This window comes from Diabrotica virgifera, chromosome 4, assembly GCF_917563875.1.
Source record: "Diabrotica virgifera virgifera chromosome 4, PGI_DIABVI_V3a".
Lineage (NCBI taxonomy): Eukaryota > Metazoa > Arthropoda > Insecta > Coleoptera > Chrysomelidae > Diabrotica > Diabrotica virgifera.
Window position 1 is genome coordinate 165,730,801 of NC_065446.1, and position 27,791 is coordinate 165,758,591.

At 33.7% G+C, this 27,791-nt stretch overlaps 1 protein-coding gene across 3 annotated transcripts in view; it reads left to right on the forward strand.

Annotated features, from left to right (window-relative positions):
• LOC114332661 (patronin) overlaps positions 1 to 21,906 on the forward strand; it is a gene marked incomplete at its 3' end in the record, with an annotated part of 223,071 nt that extends 201,165 nt beyond the window's left edge. For 2 of the 3 annotated variants that reach the window (XM_050649770.1, XM_050649772.1), the window contains 4 exon segments: positions 5,519 to 5,778; positions 12,292 to 12,414; positions 20,232 to 20,356; positions 21,754 to 21,906. In XM_050649770.1, coding sequence (XP_050505727.1) covers positions 5,519 to 5,778; positions 12,292 to 12,414; positions 20,232 to 20,356; positions 21,754 to 21,906 — 661 coding nt within the window. 3 annotated transcript variants of the gene reach the window in all.
• Between the last annotated feature and the right edge of the window lie 5,885 nt (positions 21,907 to 27,791).

A 27,791-nucleotide genomic window follows, 5' to 3' on the forward strand; every position in this document is an offset into this window, starting at 1 on the left:
ACAGACTAGTATTTGTAATATTTTATGTAATTATAGAGTAATTTCCACATATTAACTTCTAAAGGTGCCTATCTTCTGGAGATGTTGGCGACCACATTGACCCATCTTATTCTATTTACGGCAGCTCGAAATAGATCAGTTGACGTTAGACCAATCCACTTCCTAAGATTGGCCACTCAGGATACACGTCTACGTCCATGGTCTCTCTTGCCCTCAAGCTTGCCTTGTAGAATCAACTGTAGAAGTCGGTATTTATTATTACGCATAATGTGGCCAAAGTAAGCCCATCTTCTGTTCTTTACGGTGTTAATAATTTCTTTGTCATTTCTTAGCCTTTGGAGAATAGTTATGTTAGTTGTGTGGTGTATATATGAGACCCTCAACATACGTCGGTAGCACCACATTTCAAACGCCTCTAATCCTTTTATGGCATCTTCTGTAAGATTCCAGATTTTTATTCTTGAGGAGGAAAAACTTTCTACTCCGTAGAGGAGGAAAAACTTTCTACTCCGTAGAGGAGGAAAAACTTTCTACTCCGTAGAGGAGGGCACTAAAACATATTTCTCAAATTCGGCTCTGAACCGCCATTCTTTACTATATTACGTATGTGTGCCAAATAACTCGACAAAATATTCAAAAATAAAGTTGTTTGGAATGTAGCCTCTTATGAAAAGTTAGATAGAAGCGGATTTTGTGCGTGAGAAGTAATATGGAAAAACTATACGGGGATATGTTGAATTAGTTGTGTACATGACTTTCACCAACAGCCGGAAACCAGAGTGGGGGCCGAGGGTAGTTATATGGGGTCAGAGTTGCGGTTTTTATTATTTTTTTTTGTGACGCTCATGATCGAGATAGTGCACCAAAATTTGGGAATAAGTAGGTCATGACGTAACTAAGTAAAATCTCTAGGGGCGGAATGCTGTGTGGCCGACAAGGGGTGGGGGTAGGGGTGAATATAAAAAAAATATAAAGGGTTTTTTGCGACGTTCGTGATTGAGATAGTGGACCAAAATTTGGGAATAAGTAGACCATGACATTACTAAGTAAAATCCCCAGAGCCGGAAACCAGAGTGGGGGACGAGGGTAGTTATAAGGGGTCAAAGTCCCCGTTTTTATTATTTTTTTTTGTGACGCTCATGATTGAGATAGTGCACCAAAATTTGGAAATAAGTAGGTCATGACGTAACTAAGTAAAATCTCCAGGGGTGACACGCTGCGTGGCCGACAAAGGGATGGGGCGGGGGTGAATATAAAAAATATAGGGGGTTTTTTGCGACGTTCGTGATTGAGAGATTGCACCAAAATTTGGGAATATATAGACCATAACATAACTAAGTAAAATCCTAAGAGCCGGAAACCCGAGGTGGGGTACGAGGGTAGTCATAAGGGGTCAAAGTTGCCGTTTTTATTATTTTTTTTGTGACGCTCATGATCGAGATAGTGCACCAAAATTTGGGAATAAGTAGGTTATGAGGTAACTAAGTATAATCTCCAGAGGTGGAACGCTGCGTGGTCGATAAAGGGGTGGGGGTAGGTGTGAATATAAAAAATATAAGAGGTTTTTTGCGACGTTCTAGATTGAGATAGTGCACCAAAATTTGGGAATAAGTAGACCATGACTTAGCTAAGTAAAATCCCCAGAGCCGGAAACCAGAGTTGGGGATGAGGGTAGTTTTAAGGGGTCAAAGTCGCAGTGTGTATTATTTTTTTTTGTGACCTGACACAACATTTGTGTCCCACGCAGCGTTCAGCCCCCGGAGATTTTACTTAGTAATGTCACGATCTACTTATTCCCAAATTTTGGTGCACAATCTCGATCACGAACGGCAAAAAAAACCCCATATATTTTTATACTCACCCCTGCCTACCACCCCTTTGTATCCCAAGCAGCGTTCCGCCCCTGGAGATTTTACTTAGTTACGTCATGACCTACTTACTCCCAAATTTTGGTGCACTATCTCCATCATGAGCTCCCCAAAAAAATTAATAAAAACCGCAAATATTACCCCTTATGAAGATGATTATATTAAAGTACAAACCTTTCACTTGAGACACATTGGACACTTTTTAGAATAAGACTTAGTTTGCAAAATGTTGCCCATGTTAGGCCTATTCATCTCCGTATTTCATGTGTTTAATTATCTCTACTTATTTTCATCTCGTGTTCCACGAGACAGTGGGACACGAGAGTTTAGGATTTTTATCCTGCTTTCTTAGATATGCTCTTGACGGAATGTATCATAGGAACTGCATCTTGTAAATTGACTGCGGTTAATAAAACGTCATCTGCAAACCTCAGATGATTTAATCCTTCTCCATTTATATTAATGCCCATATCTTGCCATTTAGTGTTCTGAGATGTTGACTCTAGAGCTGACGTAAACAGTTTTGGTGAAATATTGTCTCCTTGTTTTATTCCTCGATCTAAGCTGAATATTTTCTTAGAAATGAAATAAAATATATACTCAAAATTAATTAGATAATTTTAAAATATGATAAAGTGATCTTTCAAATTTCCAATTTATATTAGCGCAGTCACTGGAGGTGGATCAACGGTTGACCATCTGTTTTGTATTACACAGATTATTGAGAAGAAACTGGCCGTCAACCAGGAGGTGCATCTGTTATATGTGGACTTAAGAAAAGCGTATGATAGCATCCCACAAAACAAATTATGGGAAGCATTAGAGAAAACCAATATAAGCGCAAATTTAATAACAGCGACGAAACAATTGTATACCAAAACTGCATCAAGGGTGAAAGTTGGAAGCAGGCTATCGAGAGGATTCCAAATTAGCAAAGGCCTAAAACAAGGGTGCTGCCTTTCACCGACATTATTTAAGATCTACCTCGAACAAACTCTAAAACTTTGGAAACGCAAATGCAAAAACATGGGATTACCGATCAGCAACAATACAATATACACTTTGTCATTTGCAGACGACCAACTTGTACTAGCGCAAGACTACGATGATATAGAATATATGACAAGGAAATTAATAGAGGAGTACAAAAAAGGTGGTTTGGAAATAAACATAAAGAAGACCGAATATATGTGTATCGGTGGGACACAGCAGGACCTTACACTGGGGAATGGCGAAATTATTAAACATTGCGACGCATATAAATACCTTGGTATGACCATCACACAAGAAGGAAGCGTAGACCGGACGATAGAAGAAAGAAACAACCAGGGAAGAAAAGCAATTACCCTTCTCAATAGCATCCTCTGGGACCAGTCAATATCAAACAACAACAAACATAGAATATACAATACAATTGTTAAGAGTATAATCACTTACAGCAGTGAAGTATGGCAAATAAAAGAAAGATACAAGAGAAAACTTGAAGCAACAGAAATGGATTTCTGGAGGCGCTCAGCAGGAAAATCAAGATTAGAAAGGGTAACCAACAACAGAATTAGGGAAATAATGAATTTGAAACACACAATAGTAGATGACATTAGTACCAAACAGCTTAGATGGTATGGACACGTACAAAGAATGTCCGAAGAACGACTCCCGAAACAAATCCTAACGTGGACCCCTCATGGTAGACGAAAAAGAGGAAGACCCCGCCTGAGTTGGAGAGAAGGCATAAATCGAGAAATGAGAGAAAGAGAATTGGATGAAGACCTTTGGATGGACCGAAGTGAATGGCGACTAGGCATCGGAAGACGTAGGAGAACGTTTTAAAACCGATATATATATATACTGGAGGTGGATATGAGCTATTACCTCTGATTTCGTTGAACCTCCATCGATTTGATGAAAATTGGTGAGTGGTTAGAGGATATCTCAAGGAACAAAGGTGACATTGTGCAAACTTGCGCTTTTACCTGGGGGTGGATGCCACCCATTCTCATGGGTGAAAATTATTTTATTAAAAATAACCCCATAATTCGATAAGCAAACTTTGTTGTATAAAATTATTAAAATAAATCAAAACTTTTTGAGTTATTAGAGATCAAAGATTTTAATTTTTCATAAATAACTCAAAAACTATAAGTTTTTACAAAAAAAGTATTATTACCAAAGTTGAAGCAGATAAAAAATGACATACACTCCTTACTAGAAAAACCTTTTAAAGTTAAATACAAGTGAGTTATTTATAAGTAATTGAATGTATATTTTTTTTTCGGTGAGTCCTCAAATCTAAGTATTCAAGCTTAAATAACGGAAAAATGATGCATTTTATAATATAAACTTAATAAATATTTATGAAAGCACTTAGAAATATCTATCAAATGAGCCCTCGAACAAGTTGATAGCAATAAAATTTATACTACAAAAAATTTTTCAAAATTTATCTTTTAAAAATTTTTTCCAAAAAATGATATATTTTTTAAATAACTCCTTTAATTTTTATGATATCAGGTTCGCCTAAAAACCAGTTGAAATTTAATTCCAGGGGCTATTAAACCACGTTGAACTTAATCTTTTAAACCGTTTACTTTTTTTTTCAAATAAAAGGTTAAATGGCCCCGGTTACATGGTTGTCGCAGCAAAATTTAAGCTTTAAACGTTTCTAGCTCGGTTATTTTTTACCCTAAAGAAATAGTAAATGAGGTAAAATTTTGATACAGAAAAAACTAAAATTTGGTTATATATCATTTTTTACGTATATTGAGTATTTTTGGAGTTACTATCAAAAGAAAATGAAAATTGCGATAATTTTAAAAATTCTGATTTTATTAAAGTATATCTCTTTTTCAAAAATATGCATTCTAAGCCGGTCAAAATTGTTGAAATGATTACTTATGCTAATATAAAGAAATTCTTGTGAGGACTATTATACATTTTCATTTTTGTGGAAATGGCGTATGTTTTATTTTTTGGGTTCTCTTATTTTCATAATAACTTGCTTAATTTTGATGATATTAACTTCTTCTGGGGCTCATTTGATAGGTATTCTGAAGTACTTTGACAAGTGCTTAACAGGTATATTAAAAATACATCGTTTCCCGTTATTTAAGCTTGAATACTTAGATTTGACTACTCGTCGGAAAAAATATACATTCAATTTCCCATATCTCACTTTGAATTAACATTAGTATAGTTCTTTAAGCGAAACGTGTATTTAATTTTTTATTATCTTCAATTTTAGTAATAATAACTTTTTTGTAAAAGCTTATAGTTTTTGAGTTATACTTGAAAAACAGCTTTAAAACATGCATTTTTACGAAAAAATAAAATCTTTGATCTTTAATAACTCAAAAAGTATTGATTTATAATAATAACTATATATAACAAATTTTGCTTAGAATTTGTCCCTCTGTCGATTTATGCTATTATTTTTAATAAACTAATTTTCACCCCCGAGAAGGAGTGGCATCCACCTCCAGGGTAAAAGCGCAAGTTGGCATCATGTCACCTTTGTTCCTTGAGGTATCCTCTAACTATTTGCTAATTTTTATGAAAATCGATGGAGGTTCAACTAAATCTGAGGTGAAAAGCTTCAGTGACTGCAGTATATGCATATTTCACATTTTTCATATTTCACATTTCAATTTCAGCTAGCGAGAAAAAGGCCAAATTTGCTACTCTCCCAAACACCACCACTTGGCAACAACAAAGCACACAAAATCAACAAATAAGTGATTCCAATGGAGAGGAGCAATCATCGAACGTCATGGCTGTTCAACTTAATGATATCCGATTAAAGCTTGAAGAAAAACGGAGACATATCGAAAGTGAGAAAAGGAGAATGGAAGTAGCTATGAACAAACAACGACAGAAAGTGGGAAAAGCCGCATTTCTTCAAGCTGTTGCTAAGGTATGGCTTTACATTGTATATATTATTTATAAACATAAATATTAGTCTGGGCAGATTATCGAAAAAAAAAAATGCAATTTTTGGGAAAAGTTATTTACCAGCTATTTTATTGCTGAAATCGGATCTTAAGATTGTATATACAGTAAAACCTCGATTATCCGTGCTCCTTGGGACCGGACGTGGCCCGGATAATTGAAAAGCACGGATAATCCGAATATTTATTTCTTATATAGAATACATATGTACGTATTTTTATGGTAGGTATACCTACCATAAAAATATAACAGAAATCTTTCATTATGAGTCTCTCTCTGTGCGTATAGAGTTTCCGTCGAGTGATTTTGATAAAACCTCAAAAATTCAATTTGAGTAATAGAAAATCATAGCACGGATAATCCGCAGCCCGGATAATCCACACACGGATAATCGGGGTTCTACTGTATTAGTAATATAGGTATGCAAAGTCCGCAGAAAGTGTGCTATTTTGTTTATAACCAAATTAGCGCTCCGAAATCTTTTTTTTTAACTATTTTTCTGTAACTCAGAAGATTTTTACTTAAACCAAAAACACCCAAATAAAAATTCACCGTAATTTAATTCTGCACAGAGATATTTTATTTCTCGATTTCCTTCGACGAAAATTTTTCTCGGAAAATCAGGGTTTTCCGTTTCCCAATCAATCTTCTATTTTCAACTGAAATTTTAGGGATGTTTTTAATTATCTAATTAAATAGCTTGTAGGTCTGGATCCCGCGTATGAAAAAAAAGTTGATTAATAGCAAGCTGGAAATTTGTTAATAGCTTAAGGGTGTCTAGTTGGACAAACTTTGATATATGGGAACACTGGAACAGGGGAAGTTTTAATTGTGGAACAGGTTAAAAATTTGGAACGGTGAGACCACGAAAACGGCACATGTATTTTGTCCGACAGAACAGACTTAAACTCTCCGAACAGAGATTAAACTCTCATGCAAAAATCAGACTGCTATTTGTCACCAAATGGGCGTTTTAGTGAGTGGAACATGTAGAATATGTAAAATGACAGGAATTATGACAGGTGATAAATAGCAGTCTGATTTTTGCATGGGAGTTTAATCTCTGTTCGGAGAGTTTAAGTCTGTTCTGTCGGACAAAATAAATGTGCCGTTTTCGTGGTCTGGCCGTTTCAAATTTTTAACCTGTTCCACAATTAAAACTGCCCCTATTCCAGTGTTCCCATATATCAAAGTTTATCGGACTAGACACCCTTAAGCTATTAACAAATTTTCAGCTTGCTATTAATCAACTTTTTTTTCATACGCGGGATCCAGACCTATTGGTGACATCAAAGCTTTAGCGCCGGACTCCACTTGCGATGTTGTAGTCGCGCGATTGTTTTGCCGCGAAGATTGAACACATTGTTTCAAATACAAGTCAATCCACGATTATTTAGTCGCAAATGTTGTGTCGTCGCGCGATAACCGGCGAAGCCGGCGACAATTTAACAAATAGTTTAGCAACAATTAAATGGTTAATTAAAAATTAACGGTCGCTATAAACTCCAGAGTGATTATTGTTATAGCGATTGCTTAATTGCAAAACGTATCCCCAATAACCACAATTGTTCAGGGCAAACAAAAAACTTTCTGGTTTTATGAGAACTTTATATTAAATTGATTTTGATAATTTTATGTTTCAGTTCAATAATTTTGTAACATTTTTCACAAACATGTATAATTTTGACTTTTTTTTTAAACGTAGTGGGTTACGACATTTGGTACTCAAATTGATTGTGGTATACGACCTTATAAATAATACTTTCTAAGCACTTATCAACTTATCATTTATTATAAAATATACGAAAACAGAGATTATAATCCTACCTATTACTAATTAACATTATTTTCATATTAAAAAAAATATAAATTAATTATCTTTCTTTTTGGTGCAGAAAGGAAGGTCGTCGTAAAACTTTTTTACCTCCAATGGTAAAACTTCTGTCAGTTCTTGAAGATGATCATATTTTTGCTTAGTTATGGGAATCCTACGTTTATATAATTGTTGTTTGATGAAGGGTGCAGTTGAACAATTATTTGGCCATTGCGGAAGTGGTGTATAATTTTCTTGTTCGTAGTCTGTTTTATAATAGATAATGCCTTCTGGGCCATACCGCAGACATTTCAGATGATTAACAGTAGGATCGCCGGTTTTTCGTCCAGGTCTAATAGATTAATATCTGAAAGTATCTCTAATATAAAAGTTGATAAAGAGCTCGTGGGTTAGATAGTGAACTAAAAAAAGGGAAGGATTTTTTCTAGCTTCTCTTATAAAAATGGGGTATTGACTTGGAAGATGAATTTCTCGTCCTTTTAACTTCCTTTCTATCAAACCGTGAGCGGAATCAACTTCCATTTGGGTGTGACCTTTTTCCAAAAAAATTTCGAAAATGGTCACACCATGTTCCACTGCAAAATTAAGAAGTGCGTTTGCCAGTACAACATTTCTGTTTTGGTAGTCACATCCGTCGGAATAAATTATCACCGGTTTTTTCTCCACAAGGCAAAATGCTTCTAAATGCTTTATTATGCAGGTAGTGAATGTCGATGATAAAAGTTCGCCTTCTGCTTCGTTCCATCAGTAATTTACACAATTATGATCGTTTAAATTATAAATAGAAAAATTGTGGACATGCAATTTGCTTTTGAAATAAAGTTTGCTGGCATACATTGGACACAGCTTAACTGCCTGCACATCCATCGTGAACACATATTCTTTTCGTGATGCAGCTTCCTTATCCTTTCCCTTCTCACTTCTGGCAAGTTCTTTTCTTTTTATGTGATGCCTGTACTCTTCTTCAGATATTTGCTCTACTTTGTAAGAACAGCAAATATTGCACTGATCCTTTTTTTGGTTGATGAATAGAAATATTCATTTTAGTCAATGTTGCCATGAAGGCACAGATAGACAGTGCTGAACTTAGTTGTTTCTCAGAGTGTTTTTTGTATAAATCGTAGATCTCCGTTTTATTTTTGAAAGATTCCTGCAAGCATAATTTTTTTGTATTTGCTCTGCAGTAATGTGATGGTAATTTTGGGATTAAGTTTATAAATTCTATCATCAAGTTTTTTCGTTCGTTGTTCTTTTGCTGTTCATTGGTTTGCTTTTTTTATTTCTTTACATTTTGGCATCTCATGGATAGTTTCATTCATCACCCAATCTCTAACTGATCTTTCTTTTATTCCTAGAGTACTTAGAAATATTTTCTTGCAGACTTTCAATTTTACATTCCCCACTTGAAGATGATAATAAAATGTTATTTGTCTTCTAGAGTCAGTCTCAACATAGCATCTTTTTTTTCTCTTCATAATTGACAAGCGACCTTACATAACATTACTTCTTCATATGTTTTATTACAAAACCTCGCGAGCGACTTGCACTCACATACAACTCCTAATTTCCTAGCAGTCCTCTTCACTTCATTTCCTTGCTCATCTTTCATAGTAGATTTATATTCTTTCCCCTCCATTCTTAGTTTCTTATTCATTTCTCTCTTCCATGTCGATGTGTTTCGTTTTCTTTTTCTTTCTCTTTAAATACATCTCTTTGTTACAAAATTTTCATCCTCGCTATTATGTGCATCTGTATTGCCATTGTCTGTTTCACCTGGTACGTAATCGCTCGGGATTTCATTATCAATTTCCACTTTATCATCACATTCAAACATTTCTGTTGCATTACTTCCATTCCCATTCATATTTTCTTCTTGCAATTCTTCCTGAAAAAAAAATTATTTGATACCGAGTTTAACACTTTCATAATGTGATATCATTTACCTGTGCCATCGAAAATTTCTCCATAATTTCATTTTTTCCTTTCTTGGTTTCTCGATCATCCGAATTTAGAGTAATCTCATTTAATATCACACTGTAATTTATTAAATTATTGGCTGTAAGATTGATGTCTTCAAATATTATTGGAATCTCATCCAACATGACGTGCTGGTCAATAGATTCATCTATTAATATAGGGCTCAAAGTAGTTGAAGAAGGTTTGTGATATAATAAATTAAATATTTTATCAAAAACTGGACATGACAAACTATTTTACACTGTAAAATACTATAACTAATACAAATTACTTACCCAATAATGTTAAAAAAACACTGCACTGTACCAAGAAGCACTTGAAAACGCATTGACAAACTGAGGCTTACGACGTTTAACAAATCAATCAAAGCACTCCGTTGATACGACAATTTGTTTTGGCGCGAAAAATGCATTTTCTAAGCGGATGTGGCTGACGATGATTTGTGACAATGTGCAAGTAGGGCGGATGATTCGAATGGCGCTAAAATCGAATTTTTCAAAGTTTTGTGGGTTACGACGTTTTGCACTTAAGCAATCGATAGACCAAAATAACTGATTTTCGTATAAAGAGGCACTAAACCTGTCTAATGTACAGAAGTGAAACTGGACTATTCGAGCCGCCTCAGGAATGTCTTAAAGATATAAACAATTTTTTAACTTATAAACAAATAGAATATCTCGGCAACTATTAGATTAAATTAAATTATAAAAACGGTATTGGAAAGAATAGACAGGACGCTTCTTTTAAAAGAAAATAAGTTTAATTGAGAGGAATGGTTCCTGAGATACAAGCGGTCAAAGTTGACCGGCATTTATGACAAGTTATAAACAATAGAGAAACATTTTAGAGAGTTGATTATAACAAAACTTCAAAAGTTCAAGCAAAACTTGATTCCTTTTTCAAAGCAGAATTACTGAAAACAAACGAGTCCATATCAAACAGCAATATCACAACATCACTTCACGACAAATGTCGTGTACATATTTTCAAAAACAAGTTTATTTAAGGGGGGGGGGGGTATGGTTTGAAATATTTAATTTTTTTTATTATTTCAAATAAAAGTGCATACTTTCAAGAATACACTCTGAAAATTTCAAAATAATCGGAGTAAAATTATCAGAGATACAGGGTGTTGAATATCCCTACCTTCGACTCGCTTTGCCGCGACTTCGCGCCAGCACGCTTGAGCGTAGTGAGAAACGTTAAACAACTGTTCGCCTTCTCTTGTGTAGATTATTCATCGATTCAAAAAACATATTCCAATGTGCATCACTTTACGATTTGGCAGATAAATAAGAAGATGAAGATGCAGTTGTTAAAACTTTAAACGCATTTTTCTCAAAACTGCTTTTTCAAATGCGGTGGACATTGTAACTGAAAAACTACCAGGCCGATCTACCTGACATTTTGCACAGATTTTCTTTAGACATTTCATGAGGTAACAACGTCGAGATATTTTTCTTTTTTTGCTTATTTTTTGTTCAACAATAATAAATCTGTTGATTTTCACAAAATTTTTACCAAAAATTTCATTTTTTTGAATTCTGACTGATACCAAAAATTCAAAAATCATTAAAAATAAAAAAACTCGACGTTGTGACCTCGTGAAACTCATAAGCTAATTAAATCTTTTTGAATTTGTTGTTTCGTATGATCGAGTGTCGAGTTCTGATGTCCACCGCAAAATCCGCTTATTTTTCAATATTTTGGATTGAATTTTTTTCTAACATATTCTTTGAATTGTACTTAATATGCTTATTTAATTTAAAAATAAAATAATTCTACCATAGCTTCGAAAAAAATTCACAAAAATATGCTTGATATGTTGATTTCAAACCATACCCCCTCCTTAAAAGATTTGTACAGATTTTTAACGGTAACTGTCATAACGGACACCCTGTCCCCCCAATTAGTCCGTTATATCGAGGTTTTACTGTATTAATTGCGACCGTAAATTGTTAATTTACAATTAATAATAATTTAATTGTTACTAAACTATTTGTTAGATTGTTGCCGGCTTCCGGAAATGTAATCTACTACAAAAAATCTTTTATGTCACTAAGCTATTTAATTATTGATGAATTCCCTAAAATTTTAGTTGAAAATTAAAGATCTTTTGGGAACATCCTAATTACAGAATTAAATTACGGTGGAATTTTTTTATTTGGGTGTTTTTGGTTTAAAGTTAAAATCTTCGGAGTTACAGAGCAATAATTTAAAAAAGAAGATTTCGGAGCGTTAATTTGTTTATAAACAAATTAGCACACTTTCTGCTACTTTGCATACCTACATTAATTCAAGCTTAAGATTCGATTCCAGCAATAACAATAAGCTGGTAAATAATGTTTCCTTGTTTTTTCCTAATTTGCCCAAAGTATATAACTTGATTGTAGATTGTGTACATCGATTTTAGTTTTAAATTTTGGTTACATTTATTTATTCTTTTTTTATTTTGGGATGATTCATCGTTATTGAGAGCTAAGACAATAGTACTGCATATTTCTGTTTAAACAATTATTTAGCATTTGGCATATATGATACACACACAGCACAATAAAAACGCTCAAATTAATTGCACAACTTACGTTACATCTTCTGCACAATTGAAATAATTCACTAAGTGCTATATTCTCTGGTGAGGGTAACTCAATTGTAACTAACTTTCAGGGAAGAGGTAATTTACTTAAATCATGTGATACCGAGTCTAATAACTCGGCTGAGAGCTCAGAAATACAGAGCCCTTCATCTGAATCCAGTTCTCCTACACCAAATCCTCCGAGGCCCCTACAGGTATTTTATTTTGGTTTTGATTGTTTTAGCTTATTTTTGTGTTACGCTTTTTACATGTTGGGGTTGGGCGTAATTTTGCGGATCCTCATTGAAAATCTATGCTTGCAAACAAATTACATGTGTAAGTTAAGAAAAATGTTAGTAATTAATGTATGTAATGCTTGCTTCTTTTAATGCTATGTAAAATTGCAAATGAATATGTAAATTACTCAAAAACATATTAAAATATAAAGGCTTTTGGTGTATTTTGCGAAATTATTACTTATCAATTTCATATGATTCAAATATAAAATCAGATAACTAAATTCATGAAGGCTCCACTCTCCCCTAGAAGGGGTAGTTCTTATCACCACCTCACCATGATATTGAATTACCTAACATACTCAGAAAGATGAAACCATTTATCCAAACCAGAATGATGAAACATAAAATAAGTTAAGCTTATTGTTAAGTTAACAAATCTCTTTGATAGTGTACTGGAAGTAAACAAGACTACCGATAATTCTAAATAATTTAGACCAGAATAAATCGATTTTTACATACAGCACTTAGAGACTTGCAACTTTTTGCATTGTGTTCAGGATGATGTCAGGAAAAAACTCTACTATAGGAAAATATGTGGAAAAGCATAATTGCATATGCATTCAAAAGCGCATAAAGATATGAAAATAAGCACATTTAGGACCAGATTTTGTAAGTCGGGAGTTTTTGGGGTCGCTGAACACGAATACGCTATTAGAACCGACCCCCGAAGCACCTGGTGCTCAGGTTTACTGCTAAGGCATGTCATCTGTACCGGGTGTCCCAATAAGAATGGCTCTCGGCCCATATGTCAGGAACCGTTTATAGTACAGCTTTGAGAAAAAAATATTTATAACAAAAGTTGCCTCGGGAAAAGCCTGGAAATTATTTTCATAATTGTAGGTCCACCGCTAGAGGGCGTAATTGAATATCAAAAATTAAAAAATCAAAATTTTACAAAATTTACCTAATGAAAGGCACTGGATATCCAATCATCGTATTTTTCATAAAATTCTGCGCATATTTGATTTCACAAGTTTAAGTCTACCTTTGCAAATAAGAGGTTGAGGTGAGTGGGAACCTTCTTATGAAAAAACGGCTGTAAGTCCGTTTCTGCTAAATCGAATTTCGCATATTTGGTCTTGTTGAAAACAGCTCTTTCTCGTCAATGTAAGAGACTTATTTTCGAAATAGCCTAATGAGTATTATACCAGCTAGTAGGCGTTATTTAATTATTTTCGGAAATCTAGTTTTCTTTGGAGAATATTAAATACAAGTATGCATTTTTAATCCTGTATTACAAAATTAGACCAAATTAGCAACATAATACCGAAAACCGCATGTCGATACCTTTTTTCTATCTAGAGATATCTTAAGAAACGTGTAAATTTTAAACAACTGTTAATGTCACCGGTAATCGAAGTTAAGGAAAAGTAGTGTGCTATGGAAAAAACAAATAAACATTTTTCAGATGTAAATGATGGAAATGATTTCCAGATGGAAATAAATTTTATGAAGAATACGATGATTGGATTTCCAGTGCCCTTTCATTAGGTAAATTTTGTAAAATTTTGATTTTTTTATTTTTGATATTCAATTACGCCCTCTAGCGGTGGACCTACAATTATGAAAATAATTTCCAGGCTTTTCCCGAGGCAACTTGTGTTATAAATATTTTTTTCTCAAAGCTGTACTATAAACGGTTTTCGGCATTAAATTGACGCAAACAAATTACACGGAATGTTTTGGGATTGCCGAATACGAATACGCTATTAGAACATACCACCGGAGCACCTGTTTTCTAGGGTCACGACATCTTCTGGAGTTTCGAGGAATTTCGGTACTAAATCGATGCAGATTACACGGGATGTTTTTGGGGTTGCTGAATACGAATACGCAATCAGAACCGACTCACTGAGCATCTGGTGCCCACAATCACTATTACGGCACGTCATCTTCTGGAGTTTCGATAGTTTTCGGCAATGAATGCATACGAATAGATCAGTAGGCGGTTTTTGGGGTCGGTAAATACGGATACGCCATAAGAACCGATTCCCGGTTCAATTGGTACCCTAGGTCACTGCAAAGGCATATTATCTCCTGGAGTTTAGATGGTTTTTGTGTACCAGGTGCACCGAGTGTCGGTTCTGATGGCATATTCTTGTTCGGCAACCCCAAAAGCCCCCAAGTAATATGTTTGCATTATTTTGTGTCAAGAATCCTCAAAACTCTAGATGGGCGTGTCTTAGCAGTGAACCTGGCACCAGGTGCTCCGGTGATCGGTTCTGATGGCGTATTTGTCTTCAGCGACCCCAAAAATCGACGAATAACAAAATCTAGCCCTTAATACACTTATTTTGACATGTTTATGCACTTTTAGATGCATTTTATTCACTTTACAATGCAACGATGCATTTCCACCAATGAACTGTCAATACTGATTGAATGGCCCCGTCCCATTCAAAAGAGCCAGGGAAAATTTGGGCCGTTAATTTGAGTTGCCTATATAAACTTAAATCGGAGAAATGGACCTCATATTTTTAACTTGGTATCAGGGCTGATGGGCAAAGTTTAAATACTTTTTTTGTATTTACCGGGTGTCCACTTATATTTTCCCTCATTTTAACTGCCTATAACTTCTAAGCGGCTCAAGATACAAATATGCGGTTTTCGCTGAAATATTTTCTTTAATAAAAGTTTTGTTTGATTGAATTGAATTTTTTATATCGTTTTCAATTACGAAAAAAAATGGCGGATTTTTGAAAAAAAACGTTGTTGGCTTTTTTTAAATGGAACACCCAGTATTTATTTGTGTAAATTGAAAGAACGGCCATTCACCTATCCAGCGATATAAAGTTTTTTAAAATCGATTATCAAATAACTGAGTAATTAATTTTTAAAATAAGAGATGCAACGTGAAAAACACATAACTAAATAACATTATTGATTAAAATAACTAAGCAAATTGATATTCTGTTATGTGATTTCCACATTGCATCTCTCATTTTAAAAATTAATTACTCAGTCATTTGAAAACCGATTTTAAAAAACTTTATATCGCTGGATAGGTCAAAGACCGTTCTTTCAATTTACAAAAAAAATATACTTGGTGTTTCATTTAAAAAAGTAAACGTTTTTTCAAAAATCCGTTATTTATTTTTTTAAAAGCGACATAAAAAATTTAATCCATTCAAACAAAACTTTTACTAAAATAAAACATTTCAGCGAAAACCGCATATTTCTATCTTGAGCCGTTTACAAGTTATAGGCAGTTAAAATGGGGGAAAATATAAGTGGACACCTGGTAAATACGTCAGAACTCTCTTCTTCATTAAAAGCAGTACTGGTTTTAGGTAAATTACGTGTAGTAAAATTCTCACCGGTATTGAAGCTTTAAAACTGTCTCACTGTCAGTATCTACTACACACACACTACTGTCAGTGTCAAATATTTAGCGGCCTTGTCACCACATTCTGTTCGACTGAGTGCGTTGTATGACAAAGATAGCGAATGTTCGATTTGGAAAATATCACCACGGACATGGTGTTAATTTTTTTCGAATCCTGAAAAAACTAATAAATATTTTTGAAAAATTTAAACGCAGAATGAAAGATTACATCATTACCGAGGATAGAAAGTCACTTAGAATAGACAAAAGGTTTCTTTTGAATGAGACGTTTGAAATAAAAATCACAGTCAATTTTCTCTTATTTTTCACCCCCGTAACTTATTAGAATAAACATAGAAGTTTTCAGGGACTTTCTACCCTCGATAGTGATGTAATCTTTCATCACGCGTTTAAAATTTTCAAAAATAGTTATTAGTTTATTAGAGCCGAAAGTTTGCGCCTATCCCCTTAACCATGCGTATTGTAGGAAAGAATGTGGTATTTACAAACCAACCTCATGATCAATCTGATCAAAAAGCATTAGTGTTCCTACAATTTTATCAGAAAATTTATACATGTACTTCATTTCGAATGCGGTAACTTGCTTGAATCATCTACTAATACATATATTTCGACACCGTTGTATTGTATTAATTGTGTTTAATCATCCAACAGTTCTGTAACTTCTTTTGACCTCTTATTGCATTGTAATCATTATACTACAGATTTAAATCTTTTTCTTAGCTGCTGGTTACTAACTCTTTGATAGCTATTCCTATTAGTTTTCATTGTGATTTCGTGACTTTGCATGTCTCTATTGGTTAGCTTTAGTTGATTTTCAAAGAAACCTTGGAATTATTTTGATTAATAAGTATCTTGTATATCATTAGGAATAATGCCAACTCTGTCATTTGGCCAAATTTGTCAATCTAACGCAACCATATTGTGGAAAGTATAAATTAGTTAGTAGCACGAAAACCTGATATCCCTGTAACTTGAGATAATAATATACTTATTTTATAATTTGTTCATTCTTTCTTTAATTTGGTTAATATAGGCTATTGATTATGTCAAAATAAGAGAGCTAAAAGGAACTACAACGTTAATGGGATTTTATTATCTCATATGGTCAATGGACCTCTAAATTTGAAAAACCCTAGGAGTGCTACCATTTAAATGAGTGCGTTTTTGAGTAAGGGGTGAATTAGTCCCTATGCACAGGGTGAATTCTGCCGTGCTTAGCCAAAACGCCGTATCTACAGAGATATCACATTTGGTAAAATCGATTTTTGTTCAAAGTATTCGTATACATTTACACAGGATACAGCATAAGATAAGTGGGTTTAATGTGTTTTGGCTAACTTACGTCATTTTTAGTAAGCAAATAAGATAGATATGCACATTTGGGTTAGAAAGAAGTAAAAATTTAATTTTTTCAGATATTTGCAGATACGGCGTTTTCTCTAAGCACGGCAGAATTAGCGTGAGTTCTATGCGCTTTTAGTACAAACACGTCTACAGGAAAATTGTTCCAGGTTAAATTTACTATCAAAAACACAAAAGAAAGCAATTTTGTTTTTTGCGCCCTAACTTTTTTCCACGGGGATATAGGTATAGGCGTTGCCTCAGCGAAAAATAACTACCATCCTTCCTCGTTAAAATGACGTTTGGTAGAGGTCTCTAGGATTTATAGTTTCCGAAATAGGATTTTTCAAAGTTCGCCGCTTACAGCATTTTTGGGCCATTTTCCCCATTATTTCGCAAACATTGTTCTGTAACTTTTTTCTACGCATTTCTAGGTATATGCAATTGTACACTTAGTAGAAAGAGAAGTCAATTACCTTTAAAATGGTCTATTGTATAAGGTTGTAATGTAAGACTATTTTTAAGCAAGTTATGCTTTTTCAAGATTTTATACTTTTATGATTTTTGATATGTTTTATGATTATTTTTAGAATTTTTCATTATGACTTTTTTTCTTGTACATTCAGGTATATGAATTGTGAAATAAAAAAGCATATTTTCTCATTATTTAAAATGGTGTATTGCAAAAAATTCTAGGACTATTTTTAAACAAGATATCCGTAGGATATCCAAGGATATCCGTAATTTGAGAAAAAAAAATTTTTCCTTTTTTTTAATTAGAAGAATGTAATGACATATAACATAATCTTTAATTCCAAATAACTTTTCTTAATAACACTTTTCGATATTTTGAAATTTAAAGCTACTTTACTCTTGAGCGAAATTCATATTTTTTAACATACCTCGTACACTATTGACAAAATTTTATATTTGATGATTGCATCTTAGGTTTTAGACGATGCAGAGCATTTTATAAAGAATAACTTTTTTCATAAAGTTAATAATAAAAAAAGAATGTGTGTGTACTTTGTACGCACGTAAGAAGTTATACTTCTACTACATATTATGTGATTTTTAAGACAATACCAAAAATTTAAAAAAATAAAAGAATAAAACGCACACAAACACATTGAAAAATGCCACAAAGAAAAAATGATTTCTGAACGATAATAATTGTTGGCAAAAATTTTAAATACTCATTTACTGAAAAAAAAAATTATATAACAAATATACTTACAATCATAAAATGCATAAAAAATAAAAACTTGCATCGGGAATCGAACCCGTGAATTTCGGGACGCTTTGATTCGTAATCGAAGCCTAGACTCACTCGTCCAATTCCACATTATTTGTCATGTGGAAAAATAGGGTAACTGAACGTTTTACTGTTTGAAACTTGTTTTGAATATAATTAAATTATGTAGTTTAAATTTTGTGGAAGAAAATATTAAAATATAACAAAACAGTAAGAAAACAATATATCAGATGAAGATTGGTAGAACTTTTGTTGGTAATCAAATTAAGTATGTAAATCAAAGCATTACATACCTACTAGATAAATAAATCTACGCCAAAAAATCATAATTTAAAAATAAAAATCGGACCTAATTTGGGATTTCTCTCTAAAATCCCCATTCTTTAGAAAATAAATGTACAGTAGAGCGTCGATTATCCGAACGTCGATCAACCGAACGACCGCTTATTCGAACTATCGACTCCCGCGTCCCGCACTCGAATACCGAGCAAGCGTTAGTAATTGACGCTTAAAATATCTTCAATTTTCTTCAATATTGTATCCAAAAATAATTATGTTGTTGCAAAGGCTGCACTTTTTTGTTTAGTTGCTAGTTGTCATTATCAAGATATAAATAAATATGTAGGTATATAAATATGGCTTTTATTCACTTGTGGATAAATATGTATGACTATAAATATGTATCAATATATTGTAGTTCGATTATCCGAACAAATCGGTTTTCCGAACACCTATGTCCCCCAATTAGTTCGGATAATCGACGCTCTACTGTATTTCAACCTAATCCAAATGTATAATTACAATATGATTATAATAAAAACTACTTACCAAATTAGAATGAGTTTTCCTTGTCCAAAATAGTCCAAAAGTCCAAAAATATAGGTATATGAAAACTATTTAAAAAGGCAGTATAACTATTAACTAACTTTTGTTTGTTGTTTCTTTTCACACAAATTTTAAAACGCAACAACCATAAATAATCTAACTACAGTTGTGCCACAGCCGCCATATTGAATAATTTTTGACATGTCATTTGAACATCCAATCAGAACAAAGTTATAATGCGCATGCGCCGGGATCATAGGTTTTAACATATAAAAATTCACCCTCATATCGCCGGTAAAGAAGTATAACTTCAAAAAGTTTTCCATGTGGTTTCAGCATAGTGGGACATATTGCATGTGTATGTGACATTTTGAAAAAGCATAACTTGTTTAAAAATAGTCCTAGAGCTTTTTACAATACACAGTTTTAACGTAAATAAAATAAGTTTTCTTTTTTATTGCACAATGTATATATGTACCTAAATATACAATAAAAAAAGTTATAATGAGAAATTTGACTACAACTTTGAAAAACCATATCTTGCTTAAAAATAGTCACACAGCCTTTTACGATAGACCATTTTAAAGATAATTGATTTTTCTTCCTACTAAATGTAACATTGCATAAACCTAAAGCTGCGTAGAAAAAAGTTACAGAACAATGTTTGCGAAGTAACAAGAAAAATGTCCCAAAATGGCTGTGAGTGGCGAACTTTGAAAAATCATAATTTGGAAACTATAAATCATAGGTGTTCCTGCTAATATATTTCTCCTGAAATAAACCTTTCCAAAAAACATTTACACTGGTATATTGTGTTATAATAATGGCCATGTAGGCCGTTCATTTCTTTTCAGCTCGAGTTTCACAAGTTCTTCCTGATGATTGGGAAACAATGATATACTAACTATATATGCATATATAATTTAAAGCTTTTTTGTTTTTAAACGTATTTTACCCTTTAAGGAAATTAATGAGGATACCAGCAAAAGTGAGAGACCGTGGCCAGAAGAAGTACAAACCTTAGCAGAAACCAGAACTCCCGATTTGGAGAACGTCGACTTGGACCATTATCAACAGTCCATTGCTCAGTAAGTATTCATTTATTTATATTGCTGATAAAATTCTTATATATAAAATATTTGTTTATTATAATTATTATGAATAAGAGGGGACCCAGACTATTTCCCTATTTTACCCCTTCCCTGATCTCAAATTCCTGTGATCTCTTCCCTGATATCTGTACATTAGCTTTTACCGTCATATAAATTCGTCTGATCTCTTTCCTAATATCTGTATTTTCGCTTTTAACGTCATATATGTGGATTTAATTGTTGCTATTAGTTTTTCTAGACGTAACGGACTTCAGTACGTACTTTATTATTCTAAATGGAAAATAAACCACAGTTTTACTTAAAAAATGATTGTATTGACGTTTCGACTTCTAACTCGGACGTCGTTATCAAAATACAAAATATTACTGTAATATTTTGAATTTTGATAACGACGACTATCTTAATTTTATTCACTACCACCCTAAATAGCATGCTTCTATCAACATCATACCAATCTCGCAAGTTCTTCAACCATGAGATTCTTCTTCGTCCTGGACTTCGTTTGCCTCATATTTTGCAGCAACCTATGTTTGGGACCTCTCAATACATGTCCGAAATACTTCATCTTTCTCTTCTTGATTCTTTTTATAATCTCAATAGTCTTCTAGTCTTGCTGAGATATTCTAGTATTGTGGAGTTTCGAATCTTCTCCACCCAAGATACTTTTAAAATCCTTAAATTTAGATCGATTTTATTCACACCAGAACTCCACACCATATAGTAAGGCTGAGAACACGTAGCAGCGTGTCCATGCAAAAACATGCCAAAATTACAAAAGATTTAAAATATTTTTGATGTTAAGCCTACTAGATGTAAACTTGTCTGACAATTACTTACTTACTCTTATTCTGACCATTTTTACAATACGGTGACACAGTAAAGGAGGAATCAGTAAGCTCACTGGTCGAAAAAACTGTTCCATTTTTCCGAAGATGCGCGAAGTCGTCCAGAATTCTTTTCACCGTGCGCATCCGATAACAGCGGATCGGATACTTTCCAATGATGACGATCCCGACCAATCATAGCAAACGTATCGTCTGTCATCGGATGCGCCCGGTGAAAAGAATTTTGGACGAGTTCGCGCACATTCGCCAAATTGGAACATAGAAAACAATGTATTTTTCGAGGAGTGAGCTTACTGATCCTCCTATACTGTGACGGTGATTCATTTTCACCAGTTATTATTTTAAATATAATAGTTTTATTACGTTTGTTTCTACACCAACTAATATATTTATTGTTTGTTTATTTATGTCTCATTTTAGTGTTTTTTATACATTTTTTGCGGCTGCTCCTATTCATGCCTCTAGAAAAAAATTAACGTATATGAATTAATTATAAGTACTAATGATGTTCTCTATACTTTTTTTTAGAATGAATTCTAGTCTACACGATATACAGTCAGATATGCAAAGATTAGCTTCACAACAAAACCAGTTGCAACAACAAAACATAATTGCTCAACAGCAGAAGCAGATTCAAGCTCTCCAACAGCAACACCAGTACCAGAGTGTACAATCTCAACATAGTTCGCACCAACCCTACCATTCTCAAATGTACGAAGCTCCGCAAGGTAAGATACAACTATAGTCTTTTTAGTACAAAAGCAAGATTACGTAGGTCAAAATTTCTGACGTAAGAGCACTGTCAAAACATTAGAATGTGACTTTTCATCATGGCCACGTTCATGTCATTACTTGTCAGAGATATTTTTCTTTGTTTTTGTGTACTATAAAAATAATATCTGTAAATATTTATTCTAATTAATGTTGTCAATTGGTTTTCATTACTTCCCGAAATATATTAATTAACAACAATATTATCATAGTGTAGGTATAATCATTAAAATAGATTATTTTATATTTTTAAAACTAAGTACTGCTAAAATTCATAAGAAAACTTTCTGATCTTTAAATCTAATAATAATCTATGTCTAATAAACGTAATCTAAGAAATCTAGATTCTTTAACTTACTTCTCTGCAGGGAATCCCATTATTTCGTTCTTGTTCAAAATAATCTATTAAAGAAGCATTTTGATTTGGCATGTTTCTTAATACAAACACAATAGTATAGGAGCACAACAATAATTACAATAGTTTTTAAAATTAAGCTATAATTTAATATGTAGGTATTTATAAAAACAGTACAGTGTTTTAAAACTATATTTTGAATCCATTTGTGTACGAAATGAAGTAAAAATGTAGCAACACCGAACTGTCATATCAGTAGCGTACGATTGTATAATATATTTAAACAAAATTATTATTTTCTGGAGTATTTAACTTAAAGGCTTGTTTCATAAAATTTATATTATTAATAATAAAAAATGTTTTTGGTTATTTAATTAATATAATTCTAAAATTCTCAATGTAATCGCGATTACGTTTTTCTTATTATAATACCATGTTGACACTTTTGCAAGATCGAGAAGTTCCGTGTGGGTGTCGTATAGTTGTGCTAGAGAAATGTCAATTTTAAAGTTCAACATTACAAATATTTCGGCCTATTATTAATATATATCGGCAAGAAATGAAAACCGATTGACATCATTACCTAACTAGAATAAAGAATAAGAGATATTATTTGTACAGTAAACAAAAACAAAGAAAATATCTGACAAGTAATGACATTAACGTGGCCATGAAGAAAAGTCACAATCTAATGATTTGGAAGTGCTCTAACGTCAGAAATTTTGACTTACGTAATCTTATTTGTAGATTAAAATAATAATAATATATAAAAAGTATTGTTTACTTTGTCAGAAATTTAAGAAAGAATCTTTATATTCTGCGTTTGAAAGTTCTGGAGAAACGTCTTCTTTAATTTAGAGATATTCCATCAGGGAAGAGAGTCATAGGAGTGGATTTTAATATACTTTTAGGTCAATCCAAGAAAGGATATGAAGGGATACCTGTAGGCTTAGGCTTTGAAATGATACTTGAGGTATATTGGAATCTGCAATGCCACTAAATTTGGCAAGTGTTAATACATTCTTTCGAAAGATAGAAAGTCAACTTCTCACGTTCAAAAATGGAGAAAAATAATTTTTAGTCTTTTTCTTGGCAAAAAAAGATGATATACGTGGAGGACTGCAAGGTTAAAAAATTGATGGTGATGGGTGATGGACACTGAAAAATTCGAAAATCACTTCGGATATAACATTGCAACTTTCAGTATACGGCAACTGATTCAAACTGTAACGGGTAGTTATTTTCGGACAAAAGACTCTGTCAAACACAGGTTCAAAATAAATAAATATATTCTGGGTATTTATATACAATAATCAAAATAAAACAATATGTTCTTCGCTCCGCTCCCGAAGAAAGTCACCTTGGCACACGTCTGTAACAAATAACTGTAGAAAACAAAATTGTATTTACTATTATCAAAATTGCAATAACAATATTAGTATCATACAGGAAGCAATCAAGCTATACGCAATCAATACATGAATAATTACAGACACTCACAGCCCCATTATACCTCAATCCGGTATAATTACACATACTCTTTCAATCAAAACATCAACAAATCCGGACCGAAGATGGCAGCAACCGCTCACTACGTGGTTACACAGTTACAAGCGAAGCACCTCTTCAATACAGAGATGCTCCGCCCCGGCAGGTTCCGACTCAATCCATCGCATTACTGCGGTTTGTTACTTACTCAATCCGTTGGGAACTGGGTGGCCACCAGCTGGTGGCCTTGAGTTCTCTTCAGCTCAGTACGCTGTGTCGAACTGATTTTATGTTCCTTGACTTTCTTCTTAAATACACTCTCAGCGGCGTCCATCGGAGTGGTGGAACTTAGTGAGAATTGCGTAGGTATCGATGCGCGTACGGTTCCTGCCGGCGAGCCGAGAGAGGCCAATCGTTACAAAACAGGAATAAACAAACAAATGCTCATATGGTATTAAATTGATCTTGAGAAACCATGAGAAGGGGATCCTCCACAGATTCCAACTATTATTGGGACGGGTGTGGGAGATACTGATAAACTTGGATTGTATCTGGGCTCATTGCGTAGTCCTTGTTTATTCTCTATTTTTGTTGTATTAGATAACAGGGAAATTACAGGTCAGCATTCCCTGTTATAAACAGACAAAGACAAAAATATTGCATATTTTATTTTGAGTGTGTTTTTGAAGTATATTGGCCTGGATCCCGCGTATCAAAACAAAATTGATTAATAGCAAGCTGAAAATTTGTTAATAGCTTAACGGTGTCTAGTCGGACAAACTTTGATATACAGGAACACTGGAACAGGGGAAGTTTTAATTGTGGAACAGTTTAAAAATTTGGAACGTCAGATTACGAAAACGCCCCATGTATTTTGTCGGACAGAACTTCCAATTGATTTGTTACCGTTTCATTAAACTCTCATGCAAAAATCAGACTGCTATATATCACCAATATAATTCCTGTCATTTGACATGTTCTTCGTGTTCCACTTATTAAAATACCCAGTTGGTGATAAACATCAGTCTGATTTTTGCATGAGAGTTTAATGAAATGGTAACAAATCAATTGGAAGTTCTGTCCGACAAAATACATGAAACGTTTTCGTAGTCTGACGTTCCATAATTTTTAACCTCTTCCACAATTAAAACTTCCCCTGTTCCAGTGTTCTCATTCATCAAAGTTTGTCCGACTAGACACCGTTAAGCTATTAACAAATTTTCAGCTTGCTATTAATCAACTTTTTTTTGGTATGCGGGATCCAGGTCTAATATGTTTTTTTCTTTTGAAAAGTTTTGTACTTTTTATTACTACATAAGGTATGTTGGACTGTTCTATGGATATTCAGTGTTAAGTAACTTGCATATTGAAGAGCTACAATTTTGTAGAGGAATTAATGAACATTTAATTAGAAAGAGAAATAATAGCGACAATAAAACACTTTTTTAAGGCAATATTATAACAATTTTGTACTTACTATTTTCTCCTGTAGCTCTAGCGATAGCCTGCATCCATCTAGGCACGCTTCGCAGAAGTTCTTGGATGGTTTCCTGCGGAAGTCGATTCCATTCCTCCTGTTCAGCAATTGTTAATACTGCAGTTGAGTTTAGAGCTGGATTTCTTGCCCATATACATCGTTTTAGAATGTCCCATATAATATGGTCTATGGGTTTTCATCAGTACTTATTGGTGGCCAGTCTAGAGCCTCAATCCCAACATCATCAAAATATTGTATGAATATTCCTGCGGCATGTGCACGGACATTATCATGCGTTAGTACATGAGTTAACATACCTAATTAAATAATTGATGGATTCGACCGTTACTTGATGGAAGTTCATTTTATCTAACAATAAAAAACTGAAAACGTTTGTTTTCTATACTTCCACAAAATTTATTATATCTAAGTGACTACAGCTGTTTCGGCGGATACCTAATTAAGCCCGCATAAAGAAAAACATGCTTTTCGAGGATGTTGCGTATGTACCAGGCAGCATTCATTTTGAATATTCAACTAGATAAGCTTCCCAACTCCAACTAATGTCACCCATAGCATAATGGAACGTCCATCAAAGGTAACATTGACTACAATATTACATTCAGTGAACCGCTCTTCAGATCTTCTGTACACTCAACCACGTCCATCTGGTTTCCATAATTGTATCCTTGTTTCATCTGTGAAAAGAACACTTCCCCTTCCCCATTGATGTTCGTTCCAGTTAACATGAGCTTACATGGGTTGCAAATTGCAACCATTGGGTTTTGTGTCATGGGAAAATCGTGGAACTCTAGTAGGTCGTTTTGGATTTAGACCGACCTCTTTAATTCATCTGGTCACTGTTTTGATACTTACATTAACTTGTCTTGGGATCAATAATTAATTTTTGAGATTGGGAGCTGTAAATGTGCGATTTCGCAAATATTGAAGTCTAAAACATTGGTCATCTCTTGGCTTGTACTTCTTTTTCGTCCTTGACCAGGTCGCCGTTGGTATTCTCCAGTCTCGTTGTATCGCTTTACGATACGAGACAAAGACGATTGATAAATAAGCAATATCTTCTTATCCGTAACCCTCATTGGCTAAAGTAATAACTTTAGCACACAACTAGCTTAAATGTGGAATATCCGCAAGAAAACTGCAGAATAAAAAAATAAAACTCCCCAACTGAAATTTCAATACCAAGAAATAAAACAAGAAACCGTCTATATTCTTTGCAAGAATCATTTTTTTTTTTTTTTTTTTTTATTTATTTACGCTGTAACCACAGGGGTTATTAGCGATCTAAAAAATATAACAAAAGTAAAGTTAATAAAAATTACAATAGGTGATACAGTCCAGAGTCTTTAAGATAATTTATTGTGTTTTTAACATTCATGTTTACTCCTAAGGCTTCCTTTATATTCATTGGGATGGTATACTTCTTTCTTATTGTTTCATATGTTTTGCACTCAGTTAATATATGTTTCACGGAGAGTGTTGTTTCACAGTTTTCACACATAGGCGGCACAGTTCGCGTAAAGAGATGTTTGTGTGTTAGGTTGCTGTGTCCCAGCCGTAAACGTGTTATTTTCACTTGGTCGGGTCTGTTCGCTATTATTTGCGGCCACGGTTTCACTGAGTGTTTGATTTCCTTGAGTTTATTTTGCGACGCACTCCATTTATTTTGCCACGCACTAAACACTTTATATTTTATTTCTGACTTCAGGTCATCGGAAGAAACCTCGTTAATAAGGATGGAGTCCTGGCTGAGGGATGCTGAACGGGCTAGTAGATCTACTTCCTCATTTCCTTGTATACCTGAGTGTGATGGGACAAACATAAAGTCGACAGTGATCTTATTTTTATTTAGGATCGCTATTTCTGATTGGATATGTAAGGCAATTGGATTATTGGTGTAAAGACGTTTGATAATGTTAAGTGAGCTGAGTGAATCGGTTATTATGAGAGACGGGGATTGTTTCGACTCTTTTATGTGGATCAGTGCTTGTAATATTGCATACAACTCTGCAGTGAATGACGACGTAATAGGCTTGAATTTAAATTTTAATGATGTATTGGGTGTGAGGATGGCTGCACCAACACCGTCTGATGATTTGGATGCGTCAGTGTATATCTTGTAGTGATTTTTAAAGGTTTCCATTTCTTTTAAGAATGATTGTTTGATTAGGTCTGTTATGGTCTCACTTTTTTTGTATATACTAAGGTTAGTATTAATTTTGGGAATTGGTATTAACCAGGGTGGAGAAGTTGGGAAATTTGTTGGGATAATTTCAGGAAATTGAAGATGTAGGTCATGAAGGTTTCTCCTAATTCTTTCGTAAAATGGTGGATCTAATCTTGTTGCAGAGAAAGTGCCTTGAAATCGATCTGTGAATGTATTGGTATAAGTAGGGTGTTCTTTATTACTGGCTATTTTAGAAGCATATGAGAGAGAAAGATATTTGCATCGTA